Raw genomic sequence first — 21,797 nt, 5'->3', positions numbered from 1 at the left:
TGTCAAATCAATAAATGAACTAACCGCTGTAGATATAATGAGCCTTCCTATGTGTGGTGATAAAAATAATTACCACCTCCCACAATCAAAATCTTCTCCATTATATCTCTGCTCATGCCCACTGTAAGATGCCAATCCAAAAAGGAATCCATAATATTGTTTACCAAAGAGCTGAAGACTCTGAAGCAGTTAGGTTTGCCAGGCAATGCCTTCAACAATAAAGGGATAATCACAGATAAGCTCCCTACCCCACCACCACTGGGGAAAACTTACACTGCCTCTCATTTTCATATACAACTTGTAGCAGGACTTCTCCAGTTGATCTCGTTGGGTGGGGGGCAGTTTTAGCATGCTGCTGATATCTCAGATAAATCAACCTTGCTAATAAATTCATAAAAGTGACGAGTCTTTAAAAATAGATAGTCCTTGGGACTGCGAGAGGACAGACAACCGCACCATCCCTCTTGCGTCAACCTACTGAATTTTAGTGCTGCAGTTTCCCTCCTCTGCAATCCATGCCTCTTGGGCTTGCTTGATCAAAAGGTTGGCTGTTTGAATCCCCGCGACGGGGTGAGCTCCCGTTGCTCGGTCCCAACTCCTGCCAACCTAGCAGTTCGAAAGCATGCCAGTGCAAGTAGATAAATAGGTACCACTGTGGCGGGAAGATAAATGGAGTTTCCATGCCCTATGGCTTCTGTCACAGTGTTCCATTGCGCCAGAAGCAGTTTAGTCAAGCTGGCCACATGACCCGGAAAGCTGTCTGTGGACAAACGCCGGCTCCCTAGGTCTGAAAGCGAGATGAGCGCTGCAACCCCTTTGACTGGACTTAATTGTCCAGGGGTCCTTTACCTTTACCTCTGCAATCCATTTGGTTCATAAAGAGGGACGGACCGCTTGTCTCTCCTTGGCCAGCCTGCTCACTCATCTGCACGTCATTCCTTGTCACCTGTGGCTACCAGGCTTGCGCTTGAATATAGAGCTGAGATTACCTAATGAATATTGGACAGATTCATCATCATTTTTAATTTGTATACCGTCTTTCTATCTTACAATACTCAAGGGGGTTTACAAATTGAAGGAACAAAAAATGTACAACTTCTAACAATCTAATGCGATACAGAAATGTGATAATAAAACATAACTTTAGAATAAGCAACCTACATCAAAAAAGTAACATTCAACAATCATTAGAATAGTATATAATAATAATAATAATAATAATAATAATAATAATTAATAATAATATCAGCATATAGATTCAGTTAACGCTTCCTCTTAATGGAATTTAGGATGAGAAATGTGTGCTTGCAAACATCCCATTGCAAAAGAGAGCAATGTAAACATTCAGAATATGTATGCAGTATCCAAGGAACTCATCTGTGTTGCTTGTTTGTGTTCAGAAGTTCACAGACAAAGGCGGCTGGTGGCCGGTTTCCAAAGAGATGATTCACTTTCCCTCTGGGAATTGTGATAAAATGGATGACTCTTTCTGTGGTTGCTTGAAGAGTCTCTCTCTCTCTCTCTCTCTCTCCCCCCCCCCCGCCCCACTTCTGCAAAAGACTATGCACCTTCTCCAGTAAAAACAGACAAAATTCTTGCCCTCTTAGTTTGTCCTCAAATTCTCAAAGAATGCTAACTGTCAATTTGTACTATATTTAGCTAATTGCTACTTCATAGTACATCCTAATTACGTGTGCCCATTTTCTGCTGAATCCAGATAGCAGTCCTGTCACTAGATGCTGTTGTTGAATCTGCAAAAGTGTGACAACTTCTGATACAAGTGACAAACCAAAATTGCAAATCGAAAGGCTTTTCTGACAATCCTATTTTCCTCCATGGGGTTGTCATTGCAGTGATTTAAGGACACATGCAAGACCTTTGCATCAGAATTGAAAATCCGCATGAATTATCCAGGAAACGGAACAGTAAGCAAGTTCTGGCATGACTCTAGAATCTTGATTATGGAGTTTCTGGGGAAACATTTTTGCTGAAATAATTTCATACTCCCGCTGAAATAATTCCAAGAATTCAGCCTTGCATTCAAGATTTCAAAGCAAGAACTAGACATTACCTTGGCAGATGCTTTTGCTTCCAAACCTATATTTGTTGGGGTAATAATACGTTTGCAGAGGAGGTGTTTGCAATGTTTCTAAGGTGAAGGGGTGCCCACTCTGCAAGGCCAGTTCGCCTGCCAAAGGCCTTGAATCCTGTTGTTATGAGGAAAAAAACTTCTCCTTTTCCCTTATGGGGTACCCAAGAGCCCATATGGAGTCCTTTTGTAGGTTCTCTATCGGTATGAGAAAATAACAGAGACCAACCAGAGAATATTGAGAAGCAAAGCAGCTAGTAAGCCTGATCTTTATTAAAGCTGTTGCAACAGGGTGCTCCCCCACCACCACACAGAGGAGGGGGCGAGGGACCCAGAACAAAGGTGTGCCCGCCCTTATATAGACATTGAAACTGCCCACCCTCAAACTCCAGAAACATCATACGTACATCACAGAAGGGGTGTAGCCCAGGGCCACCTCCCCCAATACATCATACATACATCACAGGGGGCAGTCTCAAACAGAATCCTGAGTGTGTTGTTTATTTCCTGTCTGCCGTTTACCTGATTGAATTATCTGGGTTTTGGCCACTCTGTTGTTGTTATAACTACCTAATTCCTGAATCCAGGTCACAGGCTCACCCTATTCACACCTTAGTAAAGGTAAAGGGACCCCTGACCATTAGGTCCAGTCGCGAACGACTCTGGGGTTGTGGCACTCATCTCGCTTTATTGGCCGAGGGAGCCGGCGTACAGTTTCTGGGTCATGTGGCCAGCATGACTAAGCTGCTTCTGGCAAATCAGAGCAGCGCACGGAAACGCCGTTTACGTCCCCCCCGGAGCAGTACCTATTTATCTACTTGCACTGGTGTGCTTTCGAACTGCTAGGTTGGCAGGAGCAGGGACCGAGCAACGGGAGCTCACCCCGTCGCGGGGATTCGAACCGCCGACCTTCTGATTGGCAAGCCCTAGCCTCTGTGGTTTAACCCACAGCGCCACCCGAGTCCCATTCACACCTTAAATGTGCCCTTAAGGCAGTATTTGTGAGCACAGAGACAATGGGGAGATTTCCCATTTCCTTCGACCTTGCAGAGAAATATTTGAGGTCTTTTTGGGAGAGAGAAAATGGTTTCAGGACTTTTCTGTGGGTTTCAGACATGTGGTTTACATATTTGTATGTGTTTGCTTGGTATATTTATGAATATATATATATATATATATATATATGCTTTCGTAGATTTTCACGGGTACAGGAATGCAGGTTTTGGTGTCCTCGGGTGTCTTCCCGTGTAAAAGTTGGGGTGTCTATGCGACGTTTCCTGGACCTGACCAACCACTGCCTAACCAACACGTACTTCGTCCACAATGGACAAAGATACAAACAGATAGAAGGAGCACCTATGGGATCACCCCTCTCACCGGTCATCGCAAACCTGTACATGGAACACTTTGAAACCAATGCTTTAGACAAGTCAGAACACAAACCCAAACTTTGGCTCAGATATGTTGACGACACCTTTGTAATTTGGCCACACGGGAAGGAAAAACTGGATAGCTTCCTCACACATCTCAACAGCCTACACCCCAAAATACAATTCACTATGGAAATAGAAGCCAACAACCAACTTCCCTTCCTTGACGTCCTAATCTACAAAAAACCTGATGGCTCCCTAGGACACACTATCTACCGGAAAAAAACACACACCAACCGCTACTTACATGCACAATCACACCACCACCCTGCACAAATAAACTCCGTAGCCAAGACTCTCATCTCCAGAACCAAACGCCTGGCTGACAAAGACCACTTGACAACTGAGTTACAGAATCTCTCAAATGTGTTAATTGCCAATGGATACCAGCAAAACAGGGTTACGAAGCTAATCCAAAAAGAAACACCCCCCAAAAACCAAGACACAGAAGAAAACAATGGCATGGCCCTCCTTCCTTATATCAAGGGCACTACAGATAAAATTAGCAAAATCCTCCATAAACACAATATCAAAACAGCCTTTTGCACCAACCAAAAAATAGCCAATATCCTCAGAAACCCCAAGGATAAAATCCAGTTGGAAAACCAAGGGGTCTATGAAATACCCTGCAAAGTCTGCCCAGCCACGTACATTGGACAAACAAACAGACGAATAAATGCACGTATCGCAGAACACAAGAATGCCGTCAAAAAAGAAGAAAAAACTTCCTCTCTTTTCCAACACATGAAAGAAACAGGACACGAAATTAATTTTGCAGATTCCAAATTGCTCTTTAACATGGAACATCACCACAAGAGAATAATCATGGAAGCCATCGAGATAGAGAAACACCCTCACAACATGAACAAGCGTGACGACACATCCCGCTTGCCAGACATCTGGAAATTAGCCCTCCCCACAAAAACTGACACCAGATCCAGAGGCACACAGAACGCCATCACCAATCAACCACACCAGACCCAAACCCAGACCCTCTCCACAGATAAATTACAGACACCATCCAGTAACCAAACCATGGTGGCACCTCCGGATGCTGCACCCCCCTGCAATCCCTACACAGATCTGGCTGACACAGGCCACAAAACCACAGCTCGCCCCTATACACGAAGCCAAGCCAGAGCACAACTAAGTGTAGTACAGCCATCTTCTCAGAAAAACTCTTCACAAAGTTCAAGAGGTCAAGACACAAAGACTTTAGCAACTAATCCACACCTAATGACCCACCTAAGTGGTACTCAGGATATCACTCAAGAAATCACTCAAGATATCCCTCAAGTAATTAAGGAACAAAAGAAGAAAAGGCACACTAGCCTGGGAACTTCCTCTCTGCCCAGAACATTGGAGGCTATACACCACACCCCCTCAACAGTATTTATAGGAACTAAAACACTGAGATCCTGCTCTGTTCCAGTAACAAGAAGCCGAAAGCACCTGCCTGAAGATGACGAGTGAGACCTCGTCGAAACGTCGCATAGACACCCCAACTTTTACACGGGAAGACACCCGAGGACACCAAAACCTGCATATATATATATATATATATATATATATATATATATATATATGACCTTAAAATTCTTATAACACTGTTTTGGATCCTGGATGGGGAAAAATGGAGAAAGGTGTTGTCAGGAAAGAATCTTTGGGGAGAGGGAAGGGTCGATCACCTCCCTCCCATTCACAAATCCTCTGCATTAACATTACCAGATAAAAACAGACTTGGTAATCCTCAAATTGCCTCATGATCTGTGGCTTTAACCTCCAGGTGACCTTTTGGTACTTGGTCATTCTGAAGAATTTATTCATGCTGAAGTATATGAGGTCATAACGACTTAAGCATAAGAGAAAAACATTTTCCCCCAGTAGCTAGTGACTTTTTTTTTTTTTAAAAAAAATACTCCTTCATTATGCAATCATTTTGCTGGAAGGTGCTGTGAATTTTTAATATTGCACCATAATGGAAAACCTGCCACATCTCATACCCTCCAACATTTCGCTGATTAAAATAGGTACATCCTATTCAACAACAACAACAACATTTATACCCCGCCCTTCTGACTGGGTTGCCCCAGCCACTCTGAGCAGCTTCCAACATACATAAAACATAATAAAACATTAAACATTAAGAAATCTCCCTAAGCACGGCTGCCTTCAGATATCTTCTAGGTTGTATAGTTACTTATCTCCTTGGCTCTGTGGTCAGATAGCTTCATGCCCTCTAACATTTCTCCATTAAAAATAGGTACATCCTAAGGAAAAGTGGGATATTCTGGGATCAGATCAGAAACTAGGGATGGCTTCTGTAAATCTGGGACTGTCCCTGGAAAATAGGACACTTGGAGGGTCTGATTTGCTCGATGAGTCTCCATCAAATCTATGCACTTGCATGATGGCTGTTTAATCACTATAGCAGGGCTTGGAACTTTTTGAACTCCTGCTGTATGGAGTGAACACAGACCCAACTTCTGTATAAACCCGGAAGTGGTTTATACTCGCACTCACTGTCCTCAAAACAAATCCTTCAGTATGCAGCAATGGTCTACCACATTTTGGAAGGCTGGTCTGTCTTCTATCTTCTTCACCTCCATGTGAGGTTGATGGGCATGTGGAAACACTGTTGGACAACCATCTTCTTGAGAAGCTTTGCGGATTAATTAGAGTGACACGTAGCTCATGCAGTTGTTTTTCTCTGGATAAACCAAAACAAAAGAGCCTGGGCAATAGAAGATTGCAGAAGGTCCTCAAGTGCCATGTTCTCAGCCAATCATATTGTTCAGGAAGCCTCAGTTGTATATGGGTGTTGGAGTTCCCTACCAGGACAGACTTTGCTCGTGTGCTCAAGACATCGATTCCACAAAACATATTTTGTTGCATTGTGCAAAATATGAGCAAGCCAGGGCTGAACTGATACTACCCTTGCTGGTCCCTTTCCCAGGAAAATCAGAGGCTCACAATGTCAGGTTCCTACTGGAAGACCGGACAAATGTTAGAACATTAGTAGTGGCAAAGTTTTTATCGGTGGTTGCAAGATCAAATGAGCCCTATATTCTAAACAAAATGCTTGTTTAACCTGGAGGTAGGCTGGATGTATTGTTTTGTAATGATTTGTTGGGTCTCTGGACAGTAATAAAGATTGATGATGATGTATATGATGATGTTAGCCTTTGATAACCTTCTGAGAAGAAATAATAATAATAATTTATTATTTATACCCCGCCCATCTGGCTAAGTTTCCCCAGGCACTCTGATTAGTGATCAATAACATTCAAAAGTGTGTTTGGAGAGGTGGAGGTGGGTTAGATAAGTGCTAATGATTGTAACCTGCCTTCCAAACGGGTAGAGTTGGTAAGCAAGCAGGCCTAAGATGATAAACGCTTGCTTCTACTTCCCGCTTGCAATACTTTAAGGAATTGCTTGTGATAAAGATCAGTTTCTTGATGTATCCCTTTGCTCCGAAAACAGTGTTAAATTGCTTGTTTCTCTGCTGATCAAATTTGGAACGGCTTCTCCCTCCCTCCCTCCCTTTATACCTGCAATGAAGGATTACATTTCACAAATGGACTTTTGTCCACTAAAGGTTATAGTTGTTGTTTTTTTAGATATATGTTCCAAGGCCACCGCCTTGCCAGAGAAAGCTCTGCAGCTTATTTTAATTTTTGTTTAGTATTTTTTTTTTTAAGTTTTGCCTGAGGTATGTTGATTAAAAGTTAAGCCATAATAAAATGGTCAGCCTTCTAGGTGCCGCAAGACAGTATGTGGTTTTGACTTGCAGAAGGGTGATTTACTCCTGGTGATTTAAGATGGATATTGTGAAGAGTTATTTCATTTCTAAGGATTGTATTCAAATGTATTATACTCAAAAAGACCCATTGAAATTAATGGACCTAAATGTCAATGGATCTGTTGTGTATGATTAATGTTGGATATTGCCCTAAAAGTCTGACCCAATGTTTGTAGATCTCTGGGTTGCATTAGTTGTGTTATCAAACACAACTAAATGGCTCAGGACCGCAAACCTCAAGGACCGCCTCTTTCCATATGAACTTACCCGGACCCTGAAATCATCTTTTGAGGCCCTCCTTCATGTGCCTCCCCCTTGAGAAGTCTGGAGGGTGGCAACACGAGAACGGGCCTTCTCTGCAGTGGCTCCCCGTCTGTGGAATGTTCTCCCCAGGGAAGTTCGTCTGGTGCCTTCATTACACACCTTTAGGCGCCAGGCAAAAACATTCCTTTTTAACCAGGCCTTTGGCAGACCTAATCCTATGCCCTTTAAAATGTGTCTCATTTTGGGGGGTGTTATTGAATTATTGTTTTTATTTTTATTTTATATCTTGTGATCTATTTTTGTGAACTGCCCTGAGACCTCTGGGTATAGGTAAAGGGACCCCTGACCATTAGGTCCAGTCGTGGCCAACTCTGGGGTTGCGGCGCTTATCTCACTTTATTGGCCGAGGGAGCCGGCGTACAGCTTCTGGTTATGTGGCCAGCATGACTAAGCCGCTTCTGGCAAACCAGAGCAGCGCACGGAAACGCCGTTTACCTTCCCGCCGGAGCAGTACCTATTTATCTACTTGTACTTTGTCGTGCTTTCGAACTGCTAGGTTGGCAGGAGCAGGGACCGAGCAACGGGAGCTCACCCCATCGCGGGGATTCGAACCGCCGACCTTCTGATCGGCAAGTGCTAGGCTCTGTTGTTTAACCCACAGTGCCACCCGTGTCCCGGGTATAGGGTGGTATATGAAGTCAATAAATGAATGAAAATGAATAGTTTGCTCAGTTATCACCGTTTATCTTGAAAAAGCAACCCCAATTTCCTTCAGGAAAGCTTTGCTTCCGTACCTGGTTTGTATGTAGGAACAAAGTAAATGTTTGGAACAAATGTAAATTTGTAATGTTCAATAAAGCATTCTTTTCTTGTCCGCAGCTGATGAGCATTTATCCAAAATGCTTGATGGCAAATTCAAAATGGCAGCACTTTGCAAGTTTTGTGATGTGATACCAACCAGCTGCATGAATGAGGGCCATTGCATGAGTAACTGTAACATCACATCTATATGTGCGGATAAGAATGAAGTTTGTGCTGCTGTCTGGTAAGTTCACTCTGGCTAAATACAAGCATGTGCATTTGGTCTATAGTTTTCTTAACCTGCAAAAGTATAAATTAAATGTTGTTCAGAACTTGTGAAGTCAGGGCTTTCTTCAATTCCATTCAGATAGGGTTGGCTCTGTAATATATGTGTTTGTAATTTGATACTTGGTCAAAAGGTCTAGAGACTGATGGCAACTAATCATTATTTTGGTTCTCAGTAAAGCATTAGATGCATATAGCCTTAACCCGTGATTCTTCATTCCAAAATAAGAATGTGCAAGATTAGTAGTGATATACTTGCATTCTAGTACAGTGGTACCTCGGGTTACATACGCTTCAGGTTACATAGGCTTCAGGTTACATAGGCTTCAGGTTACAGACTCCGCTAACCCAGAAATAGTGCTTCGGGTTAAAAACTTTGCTTCAGGATGAGAACAGAAATCGTGCTCCGGCGGCACGGCAGCAGCAGGAGGCCCCATTAGCTAAAGTGGTGCTTCACGTTAAGAACAGTTTCAGGTTAAGAACGGACCTCTGGAATGAATTAAGTACTTAACCCGAGGTACCACTGTACTAACGAAAATGCTACACTTGCCAAGCTTTTGATTTTCCTTGTCTCAAAAGAGATTGGGGTATCTTGTTGGCCACTGTGAAAACAGGATTCTGGGTTAGATGGGACCTTGTTCTCATCCAGCAGGCTCTTATGAATTATTCTTGCTTTGAGAGTATCAGAATTCCCTGGAATGGAGTGGTGACTCTTGATTTCAGGCACACACCTCAATGGAGTTGTGAAATCTGTCAAAACTGCAATCTGATGTTTCTTATCTGGATAGGTCATGGAAACAAATCACAAGATGTTCCCTAGTACAGTGGTACCTCTGGTTACATACTTAATTCGTTCCGGAGGTCTGTTCTTCACCTGAAACTGTTCTTAACCTGAAGCACCACTTTAGCTAATGGGGCCTCCTGCTGCTGCCGCGCCGCCGGAGCACGATTTCTGTTCTTATCCTGAAGCAAAGTTCTTAACCTGAAGCACTATTTCTGGGTTAGCGTAGTCTGTAACCTGAAGCATACGTAGCCTGAAGCGTATGTAACCCGAGGTACCACGCTAGTAAACTTTACCAGGTCCTGCGTAGATAAAAGTGATGACACTGCTGACACTGCGTTTGTGTCTAGTAGGGACGCGGGTGTGACTATGGTCTAAACCACTGAGCCTCTTGGGCTTGCCGATCAGCAGGTCAGAATCCCCATGACGGAGTGAGCTCCCGTTGCTCTGTCCTAGCTCCTGCCAACCTAGCGGTTCAAAAGCATGCCAGTGCAAGTAGATAAATAGGTATAGCTGCAGTGAGAATGTAAATGGCGTTTTTGTGCGCTCTGGTTTCCATCACGGTGTTCTGTGTGCCAGAAGTGGTTTAGTCATCCTGGCCACATGACCCGAAAAGCTGCCTGTGGACAAATGCTGGCTCCCTCGGCCTGAAAGCAAGATGAGCGCCGTAACCCCATAGTCGCCTTTGACTGGACTTCACTGTACAGGGGTCCTTTACCTTTTTACCTTTTACCTTTGTGTCTAGTCAAAGAAGATGTCTGGTACATGTGCAAAATCTGCACAAACTAAGATACATACTGGCAACATCTATATTATACTAATATAAAAGATTGGCAGCATGATAATTTTCCAAACGGATACAAGATTAAAAATGAGCATTGTACCAATCACCGTTTCAGCGATGAAGTGTCATTCTTCAAAGGTGCCAGATCCTTCTTTATATTTAAATTCCTTTCTAAAATATATAATTCTGTCCTTGATAACATGCTATAGAATGCCAGCATTAGAAACATTGGAACAAAGTTACACATCCAGCTGTGCAAAATTATATATAAAATACAAGCTGCCTGAAAACCCGCCTTCACAAGCCAAAGGAAAGAACAAACTGCAGTACAGTGGTACCTCGGGTTACATACGCTTCAGGTTACAGACTCCACTAACCCAGAAATAGTACCTCAGGTTAAGACCCTGACCCTCACCCTGACCCAGCTAAGGTATCTGTCAGAGCCACCCGTCTGGTCCCAGCTCACAAGAGACCCAAATCCGGTCCAGTTTATTTACAAAAAGTCTTTATTGAAGATCATTGCTCCATTTACATTCCATCTCTGTGACTCTACGTCTGTAACGTTAGACCGCTGAAGTACCCTCTGAATCCGTACCGCCTCTACACCAATTTAAGAGGCTTGTGCTGGACCACCTCTTCCTCTCCTTCCTTTTCCGCAGGGTCTTTCTGCCCCCCTGGGTTCCCCCTCGCCGGGACTCGCCCGAGGCTGAATCCTCTGACGCCTCTGCCCCCCTCCTTCTCGCTTTGGGGCCGGGCTCCTCCCCAGGGCTCTCCTCACTTCCGCGCGCCTCTACATTTGAACTTGGCGCGCGTACGTTGCTTCTGACCTTTCTCTCGACCGCTACACTGCTCCCGGTGCTGCTCTCCACCCCTTCCGGCTGAGCGTCCTGCTCCGATCTCCTTCCCCTGTCTCCTTCTTGCTCTGCTCCCTCTGACACACTGGTAACTCCACCCCCTTCACTCCGTTCCGGCTGAGAAGCCGGCTCCGGTGTCCAACTCCCACTGGGGCTTCTCCCTTCGCTCCCCTGCTCCTCACTGCTTCCCCCTTGGCCTCCCTTTGGTCTGACCAGGGGGGGCCCCTTTTGGGAGTCCTCTGACTCACTGGACAGACTCATGGACGACCTTTGGTCATCGTCATCCTCCTCCTCATCTCTCTGGGATTCTTCCCCCTCGCTCTCTGTCTCCTCCCCCATCTGCTCTTCTCTCCCTGAAACCCTGACAGTATCTAAAGCCATTTGCACATGTTGCCATGCAGTCAGTCCATGCAGAATGTAGGCACTCTATATATTGAAACGAGCAAACCAATGATGTTTTAGGGAGCAGGCTAGCAGGCAGGGCCCATTAGTTACATCATAGGAGCCTACACAACACAAAACACTGTTGCTGTATGTAGGTTTTATTTTATTTGTTTTTTATCTTATATTTTGGAAATATACATCCAGTTTTTTCCCTCCTTTAATTTTTTCGCCCCCCCCCCCAAGAGTGTGGGGCCCTAAGCTGTAGCTTGTTTAGCTTATACGTAAATCCAGCAGTGCGAGGAAAGACAGATTGGGAAGTTACTTGAAGACCAGGTACCTTCCTGACTTCCCACGAAGAATACAGCTAACCACTTGATGTCGCCTTTGCCATGCTCTGTAGCTGGCAGAAGCCCCAATTGGGAACAGCCTAGTCACTGCTGTAGTGTTCGCCTTTGCATAGGAAGTAGGGAGGAAGGGGTGAGGCTTTGGAGATGGAATTGGTTCTTCCAGAGCCTGTTTATCTTATTCGGAAGAAGGGTTTGGTCCTAGGGTGTGGCACTGTTGGAGGAGTGCCAGACTTCCTCCTACTGAAAGTTCAAACACACAGATGCAGAGACATCAGATGCTATAAATAAACTAGGTTAGTTTATTCTTCCTGAAGAATAGGAGAAGGACGAAACAATGATCATCTATATCTTGCAAACACCTATATCCGGGGATGCCGGATAATTCCAATGGAAATGGGAGAGGAAATTGCCAATGCTCGCTCAATGGTCCCATCTCTGCAAGAGAAATCAGTTAAATGAATATAATTGGTATTTACTACTGCTGTTTTCTGTCTGCAAACAATACATAATTGACGATACACAAACACACACTCTCCAGTTTGTGTTGTGTTTCCTTTGCATTGGCATGACTGGTGTAGAATAACATACTGATAATTAAGGACCTGAATTCCACCACAGTGGGTAGCAAGATGGGGGAGAATACTGGATTTGCTGGAAGCTGAACTGCAGCAGAACGGAAACAGGGATGTCTTCTTACATCCCTGCATGAATCCTATGATATCACAAAATCACACATTTCCGTTGTACTAGTGGTTGGTTTCACGGGTCAAAAAATGTTGCCCCCTGTGTCTGGAGCAACTTTGCAACCATTTGTGCAGACCCAGGGACTGCCACCTCTGAAATTTCTGTATTCCTATCGGGCAGTTGGCTTTCACTGTCTTAAAAATCAGCTGCAAGTTACCTTGAACTGTGGTCCTGTTGCTAGTTGGCCAGCTTCATATGTCAGGCTGATGTTGGGCACATCTGAGGTGTACACCCTAGGGATTTCTGCATCTCTGGGTTATATCAGCCATGATCCATCATGTTGGACAAAACCACTAGATAAGGCTCCCTAGAACACCTGTCTGAGATTCCAAGAGAAAGAGAGAGGGCAAACATCACATAGACCTCAGTACATGACATTTATCTTAGTGGGACACATGTTGTACAAGTTTGAATTATGCGATGAACAGGCGGAATGCAGGGCATTTTTGTTTTCGTTGTTTTTATTCTTCCTTGTGTCTTACCTTTCATCCAAATTGGTTCCCAAGATGACTTACAGGCACAAAACTCCATGCTGACAAATCTTGGAAAGAATTAAGCTCACTCTGGTGAAGGATAGCACTGTCACTCTGGAAAGATGCATTTCGAACCATTTGCCCCCAAGCAGAGGCACCAAAACTAACCCGGCATAAGTTACGGAGAAGTTGTAGCTGCGATATTGTCAAAGTTTATATGAGACTCGACAACTGGCTAGCTTTACCTTGAATGCCAGCCCTCTACCTTCAGTTTCATGTTGCCATTGTTTTGATTATTTCTGCTGCTGCTGTTTAAAAAATCCTGTTCTTTTACAGGAGGAAGAATGATGAAAACATAACCTTGGAAACAATATGTCATAATCCCGCACAAAAGCTGCACGGGCACATTTTGAGTGACTACAATTCGGATAAGTGTATAATGAAAGAGATGAAGGGAGATGGTGGTTTGCTGTTCATGTGCTCCTGCAAAGAGGAAGAATGCAACAACGAGCTTATTTTTTCAGGTAAGCCTTTATGTGTGTGTAAAGGTTTCGTTTTGAATATGCATTGCTCTTTTAATTTGCTTTCCTCCCCTTACCCCCTTCCTGTTACGCTGTCGGGTGTGGTGTTTGTGGGGTGTGTGTGTTCTTTTTAGGATATCCTCTCATAATAGAATTTCCTGTTGTGAAACATCCTAACCTTTGTCACAGTAGAAAAGGCCAGAGGTGTTTCAGCAGGAATCAGAACTGAGGAGCTATTTTGTCACTTTAAGGTCTGCAGTGTTAGTGTCACTCATGCATGCTGTGTGATGTGGGCACCACATGCCATGTGATGTGTTGCACTCCGCGTGGCTTGTGTACATGACGTGAGCACATTACGTGCGCCAGCCTCCTCAGTTGTGCTTTGTAGCCGCGTGAGTCCCTGACGTCGCATCCAGTGTGGGACTACCAGGAATGACTTGCACAGAACGGCCTCATAGGCCAGGTTAGGAGCCCCGTTGGGCCAAATTTGGCCCGTAGGCTGCAGGTTCCCGACCTACAGAATATAAGGAGAGAGATGTCAACGGCAAGCCGAAATTGCTAATAATGTTATCATTCTATTACATTTGTAAACCACTTTGAGGGTGTGCTTTCTTAAACAATCCAGCGCTATATAGATTTCGTGAAATGAATAAAGCCAAGGCAGTTTGCCTGCTCAGTAAGGGTGAATCATAACGCTATAAACGGATTAGCAGAGAGTACGAAGCGGAGGACCAGGGAGGAAATGTGAGGTAAACGAAAACTTATTTCAAGTCAAGATCAATGCAGTTTTTTGGTCATCCACTTTTATTATTAGGTAGGCTGATAAATTCTTGCAGTACCTCTGAACAGCACAAAACCACAACAGACGATTGGCAGGCTTATGTGGTGTTTCATAACTTTACTCCTTCACATTTTGTAAACCCGTATCTTTACACAGCCGGTAAAGACACTTGATGAGAGTACCTGAGGGAGGCTTTGGCTTTGATCTTGTCTGCAAAAAAAATTTAAACTTGCATTTTTTTATCTTGTCTGCCTTATTTAATGAAGTGCATTATCTCGGTGCTGGCAGAGCAGTCAGGCAGATAATGTGCTAGTAGCTGACTTTAATGATTTCATTCACATCTCTGTTTCCCCATCTCTGTAGAAGAAAACCACCTGGAAGGTACTTTATAGAAATGTATGAGAATTAAACAGGAATTTTGCAACACCTTTGCATGGCTGTGTTGGCCGCCTTCATGGTGGCACTGCAGTAGTGTTGGTGAGACACAGAGGACCTCTGATGAGAGCCATAGAATTGTCGAGTTGGAAGGGACCATGAGGATCATCTAGTCCAGGGGTCTGCAACCCGCGGCTCCGGAGCCGCATGTGGCTCTTTTACACCTTTGCCGCGGCTCCGGGGCGGATACTAGCGAGGGGAGGAGGCACATTGTGCGCCCCGACACTCCCCACTGTGGTGGGCACTGTACTGGCTGTGACGTTGCATGGGGGCGGTGCATGCGTTAGTCACGCAGCGTCCCGACGTCACCTTCCCGCCCGCTGCGGCTCCCAGTTTTTCCCCCCCTTCGGAAACGGGTCCATGTGGCTCTTTTTGTCTTAAAGGTTGCAGACCCCTGATCTAGTCCAACCACTCACAATTCGGGAATTTTTGCCCACCGTGGGGCTCAAGCCCATGACCCTGAGATTAAGAGCCTTGTGCTCTACCATCTGAGCTATGCAGCCTGAAATGCAGTATTAAACCTCAGAGCTAACTAACTAGGTGTAACTGTTGCCACTGCTGTATGTTGGTGCTTTTTAGTAGTTTTTATGATGTTGGGTCGTGGGACACAGGTGGTGCTGTGGTCTAAACCACTGAGCCTAGGGCTTGCTGATCAGAAGGTTGGCGGTTCAAATCCCCACGACGGGGTGAGCTCCCGTTGCTCGGTCCCTGCTCCTGCCCACCTAGCAGTTCGAAAGCATGCCAGTGCAAGTAGATAAATAGGTACCGCTCTGCTGGGAAGGTAAACGGCGTTTCCGTGTTCGCCAGAAGTGGCTTAGTCATGCTGGCCACATGACCCAGAAGCTGTCTGTGGACAAACACCGGTTCCCTTGGCCAATAAAGCAAGATGAGTGCCACAACCCCAGAGTCGGCCATGACTGGACCTAATGGTCAGGGGTCCCTTTAGCTTTACCTTATGATGTTGGGTTGTATTAAATGTAGCACTACACAGATTGTTCTGCTGTGCAAGGGGAATTCCATGCACTGACAGAGGAATCTCTCCCTCTGCTGCCCCTGTGCACTCCCTAAATCTGTTCTAGGTTCCCCCCCAATCCTCCAGAATGGATTTGGAGATGGCACAAGGCTACCACCCTTTGTGGTAGCACTAATCCAGGCATAGGCAAACTCGGCCCTCCAGATGTTTTGGGACTACAACTCCCATCATCCCTAGCTAACAGGACCAGTGGTCAGGGATGATGGGAATTGTAGTTTCAAAACACCTGGAGGGCCGAGTTTGCCTATGCCTGCACTAATACTTGTGATAACCCCAAAATGGAGTTGAATGCTGCCCATTGGCTTTAATGATGAAGTGAGTGGTGATTTTATTTTATTTGTAACTTGTGTTATTTTTGCACATTGCTTTAAGCATTTTGAGAGGGGTGGGGGAGAAGCAATTAAATTCTAAATGAATAAGCTCTCAACTGGACACACACACGCAGTACTTTGACAAGCCAAACAGCACCTCTTCTCTAATGGTGCCTGTTAAGTTGTGGGTGAACATATCAGACGACACAGCAATTCTTCAAACAGCTCTTGTTTATTCACAGGCCAGAACAGAACTGAACTGAAGGGTTCAGCCAGCCTGCTTATATAGAGCTCCAGTACAACGTAACTGTAACAGCTTTCTGTAACTATCCAATCACTGAACGTCACTTTTGACCCCTTATTTGCATATGTGGACCTGAACTATCTGCAGTATCCCCCTGCTGGCCGGGGTGAGAGCTTCAGTACATGACAGTGCCCCAAATGTAATGTACATTCTTCTTTCTTCTTTAGCACGGGTGGGATCAGTGCCACTCCTATTTTCTCCCAAATGGATTGGGAATTGTATCACCCATGTATCCCTGCAGTAAGCCTCTGTTGTTGTTTTTGCTTTCTCCGTGGGTTGAGCTTGTTGCTGAAATTAGTGGCATGCTCGCTACATCTGTTTATTGTGTATGCTGTGTGTAGAGCATGTCAGATGCTCACACTTCCCTTTCATATGTGCAGCAAAGACTGATAGCTTCTAATGTGTAACAAATTATGAAACACATAGTCCGGCTGTCTTATTGCTGTGAGTCATCTCTGTTTCACTTGACTAATAGTAATTTTAATCATATGTCAGTGCTATGAGATCTGCGTTCCAAAGCCAACCAACACACCCTTGTAGATTTTGGCTGGCTTCTTACAGATTAGTCAGATCGTACTTGTTTTCTGCTTAAACTACACAAACCCGGTACAGTGGTGCCCCGCTAGACGAATGCCTCGCAAGACGAAAAACCCGCAAGACGAAAGGGTTTTTCGGTTTTTGCGACGCTTCGCTAGACGATTTTCCCTATGGGCTTGCATCGCAAGACGAAAGCCCATAGGGAAATCTCGGGGACCTTTTTTTAAATGCTGGCGGTGGGGAGCAAAGCCTTCTCCCCCCCTCCGGACTTCAGAAGAGGTCCAGGAAGGCCGGCGGGGGCGAAAGGCTTTGCTCCCCACCGCCAGCATTTTAAAAGCGGTCCGGGATAGCAGGGAAGCGCTTCCCGCTATCCCGGACGGCTTTTGAAGGCAGGCAGGGGGGGCAAAACCCCCCTGCCTGCCTAACCGGGGGCTTTTAAATCGCCCCGGGACTGTCCGGGGCGATTTAAAAGCCCCCGGACGGATTTGAAGCCTCCCCCCGCCGCCCGGCTTCGGGGCATCGTCCCGATGCCGGGCGGTGGGGCAAGAACGCCTCCCCCAGCCGCCCGGCTTCGGGGCATCGTCCCGATGCCGGGCGGTGGGGCAGGAACGCCTCCCCCAGCCGCCCGGCATCGGAACGATGTCCCGAAGCCGGGCGGCCGGGCGGGAAAGCCTCCCCCAGCCGCCCGGCTTCGGGGCATCGTCCCGATGCCGGGCGGTGGGGCAGGAACGCCTCCCCCAGCCGCCCGGCATCGGAACGATGTCCCGAAGCCGGGCGGCCGGGCGGGAAAGCCTCCCCCCGCCGCCCGGCTTCGGGGCATCGTCCCGATGCCGGGCGGTGGGGCAGGAACGCCTCCCCCAGCCGCCCGGCTTCGGGGCATCGTCCCGATGCCGGGCGGTGGGGCAGGAACGCCTCCCCCCGCCGCCCGGCTTCGGGGCATCGTCCCGATGCCGGGCGGTGGGGCAGGAACGCCTCCCCCAGCCGCCCGGCTTCGGGGCATCGTCCCGATGCCGGGCGGTGGGGCAGGAACGCCTCCCCCAGCCGCCCGGCTTCGGGGCATCGTCCCGATGCCGGGCGGTGGGGCAGGAACGCCTCCCCCAGCCGCCCGGCTTCGGGGCATCGTCCCGATGCCGGGCGGTGGGGCAGGAACGCCTCCCCCAGCCGCCCGGCTTCGGGGCATCGTCCCGATGCCGGGCGGTGGGGCAGGAACGCCTCCCCCAGCCGCCCGGCATCGGAACGATGTCCCGAAGCCGAGCGGTGGGGCGAGAAAGCCTTTGTCCCCCCTGCCTGCCTTCCCAGGGGCTTTTAAATCGCCCCGGACAGCGGAGAAGTCCTCCGCTGTCCCGGGCGATTTTAAAATGCCGCCCGCCAGAAGAGGTCGGGGGAAGGCGTTTTCCATAGGAACGCATTAATTGATTTTCAATGCATTCCTATGGAAAACCGTGCATCGCAAGACGAAAAACTCGCAAGACGAAGAGACTTGCGGAACGAATTAATTTCGTCTTGCGAGGCACCACTGTACAGTCGGCTTATTGGAGTTATTTCCTGTCTCGGTGCTTGCAAAATTTGCCCCAGAAATACGCCAAAAGTTGTGTTCTCATTTCTAGTAAGGCTGTTGTGTTTTGCAAAACTCCCTTGGAGTAGTTCCTGTTGCTCTGAAAAGGATAACCTACATTGCTTCCTGGAAAGACTTTAGTCAATCAATCATCTAATGCACCTCTACCATTAAAAGACTGATAATCTATTAAAGTGTCTCAAACGCTCAATCCTGCAACATTTTTTCTACACAAACCCACAAGGAGAGAACCAACAAATGTGTTTAGAGCAGGAGTCAGCAACCTTTTTCAGCTGTGGGCTGGTCCACCGTCCCTCAGACCATGTGGTGGACCGGACTATATTTTTTTTTGGGGGGGGTGAATGAATTCCTATGCCCCACAAATAACCCAGGGATGCATTTTAAATAAAAGGACACATTCTACGCATGTAAAAATACGCTGATTCCCGGACCGTCCGTGGGCTGGATCGAGAAGGCAATTGGGCCGCATCCGGCCCATGGGCCTTAGGTTGCCTGACCCTGGTTTAGAGTGCAGTCCCTAACTCAACAGATGTTAACTGAGCAGGAAAAGCAGTGGCTTTACATTTAATTGGGACGGAGAGGTTGGTTTGAGTGTGCTTAGGTTTGGTAGTCATCTAGAAATGGCCCAATATGAATTAGAATTGACCATCCTTTCCTACACCAGGGCAGTCTTCATCCTGGATATGTAATTTTCAGGGGGAAATAGCAGTATTCTGTAGTTTGGCTGGCAATTCAGGAGATCTAGGGCTGGGCGATATATTGTTCACTGCTGGTTTGAAGTCCATATGGTGATATCGGTTTCATAATTTTTGACCTGGCAATATATCACAAATCATGATTTATTGTTGTTAGCTGGCCTGAGCCCGGCTTCGGCTGGAGAGGGCGGGATATAAATAAATTATTATTATTACTATTATTATTGTGTGTGTGTGTGTATACACTGTGCAGAAATCCCAATGTGGGGGGAAACCGTGAAGCCAGCCAATGCCTCTACATGCCTCCATCTTTATTTCATACATCGTGATATATTGCAATGTTTAGTTGGGTGATACATCACGTTGTTGAAAACCAAATACTGCCCAGCCGTATTCCATATCACCTACTTCTGCATGAGAGCCGGTGTGGTGTAGTGGTTAAGAGCGGTAGTCTCGTAATCTGAGGAACCGGGTTTACGTCTCCGCTCCTCCACATGCAGCTGCTGGGTGACCTTGGGCTAGTCACACTTCTCTGAAGTCTCTCAGCCCCACTCACCTCACAGAGTGTTTGTTGTGGGAGAGGAAGGGAAAGGAGAATGTTAGCCGCTTTGAGACTCTTTTGGGTAGTGATAAAGCAGGATACCAAATCCAAACTACTCCTCCTCCTCCTCCTTCTCCTCCTTCTCCTCCCCCTCCTCCTCCTCCTCCTCTTCTTCTTCCTCTTCTTCTTCCTCTTCTTCTTCTTCTTCTTCTTCTTCTTCTTCTTCTTCTTCTTCTTCTTCTTCTTCTTCTTCTTCTTCATGCTCTGGTTCTCTTTCTCTCCTTTTTCTCTCCTCCCAGCAAAAAGGCAAACCTGTTTCTTATCGCCCCCAAACTAATATACCTTGTTCTGCCCTCCAGCTCTAGCCTCGAGACATTTTGAGCTTTGGTGCTGCCTTCAACGGCTGGTGTTCCTCTAGGAAGTATTCAAGAGAGCCTCTCCAGATTTAGCGCAGGGTGTTTGTCCCTCCAGAGCAGAGCTTGGCTACTTAAGAGCGTGCTCAGATGAAATCCCAAGCTTCCTATTGCAGCACTTGCACTCCCTCCATAAGACAACCGGCACGTTGTCATCCCGCTTTTATTGTTGTGGATTAGTGTTCCTCTTAAATGGAAACAGCCCCTTTGGGTTGCTTGCCTGGTTAGCCATGGCAGGAAGACAAACGATTTTTACAGTATCAGACATGCGGTTTCCTGTCTGTGTTTAACTCTGAGCAGAACATTGTGGCCAGCTGGTCCTCTGCTCCTCCAGACAACTGGATAATAGCCTGTAATAATTTTGTCTTTTGGACCGTCATCCAGATGTACCCTTCCTGTGGCTCTTGTCTTGTGCATGTGTGCTCTTGCTGCTATAGTGGGGCGTGCATTTCCCTGCATAGACTTTCTGCTGTATTTAATTCAGATAAGACTGGGCCATGGGCCACTCTGTCTATAGCAGAGGTAGGGGACCCATGCCAGATGTTGGATTGCAACATCCATCACCCCTGACCATGTCGGCTGGGTCTGACGAGAGCTGGATTTAAACAACTACTGGTTTGTCAATACCAGCAAAGTGAGTTGCCCTCATGTCAATGGTCTTTGAAAGCATTTTGTTTGGTTGGGGATTTTGCTCCCAGCTTCCCTCCTCCCCCAACTGTTTGTGTGTACAGTGGTACCCCAGGTTACATACACTTCAGGTTACAGACGCTTCAGGTTACAGACTCTGCTAACCCAGAAATAGTATCTCGGGTTAAGAACTTTGCTTCATGATGAGAACAGAAATCGTGCTCTGGCGGTGCGGCGGCAGCAGCAGGAGGCCCCATTTGCTAAAGTGGTGCTTCAGGTTAAGAACAGTTTCAGGTTAAGAACCTAACCTCTGGAACGAATTAAGTACTTAACCCGAGGTACCACTGTATGTGTATATATAAGTGTACAGTGGTACCTTTGTTCTCGAACTTAATCCATTTAGGGAGTCTGTTCGACTCCCAAAACCATTCAGAAACCAAGGCAAGGCTTCCAGTTGGCTGTAGGAGTGTCCTGCAGCCAATCGGAAGCCGCGCTGGACATTCGGCTTCTGAAAAGCGTTCACAAACTGAAACACCTGCTTCTGGGTTTGTAGCATTTGGGAGCCGATTTGTTCGACAAATAAGCCATTCAAGAACCAAGGTACCACTGTTTTGTTTTCCTTAAAAGCTTCCTATCAACTTGAAATACCAAACAGTTAAAGATGTACTGAAACACTTGTTTATGTCTAAATAAGCAGAAAGGTGTGTATGTTTGTTGCGAAGAGACATAAAATCATGAGTGCAGAAACAGGTTCTGATTTCTCAATGACGCTAGGCACTCCTTTTTAATTAAATAACTCCTAACAACTGGTGAGCTACAAAGGAACTGCCATCCTTAATCTTGTGGAAGCTGAGATTTCTAACCCCAGTCTCTCTAAAGGCACATTTCTCCATGTTTAAATACAATTGTCAGTAATAGTAGTTATTGAGAGCCCCCAAGCAACTTGTCATTTGAAAATATTTGCAATGGGTAGAATTAAATCTAA

At 46.3% G+C, this 21,797-nt stretch overlaps 1 protein-coding gene across 1 annotated transcript in view; it reads left to right on the top strand.

The window, feature by feature from the left end:
* TGFBR2 (transforming growth factor beta receptor 2) overlaps positions 1 to 21,797 on the top strand; it is a 68,500-nt gene that overhangs the window by 18,734 nt on the left and 27,969 nt on the right. The window contains exons 2-3 of the mRNA XM_081883279.1: positions 8,465 to 8,630; positions 13,375 to 13,562. Coding sequence (XP_081739405.1) covers positions 8,465 to 8,630; positions 13,375 to 13,562 — 354 coding nt within the window. The remainder of the gene's footprint in view (positions 1 to 8,464; positions 8,631 to 13,374; positions 13,563 to 21,797) is intronic.

Source organism: Podarcis melisellensis, assembly GCF_964234715.1.
Source record: "Podarcis melisellensis genome assembly, chromosome: 12".
NCBI lineage: Eukaryota > Metazoa > Chordata > Lepidosauria > Squamata > Lacertidae > Podarcis > Podarcis melisellensis.
The sequence above is the reverse complement of the archived record's forward strand: the minus strand, read 5'-3'. Positions and strand labels throughout refer to the sequence as shown.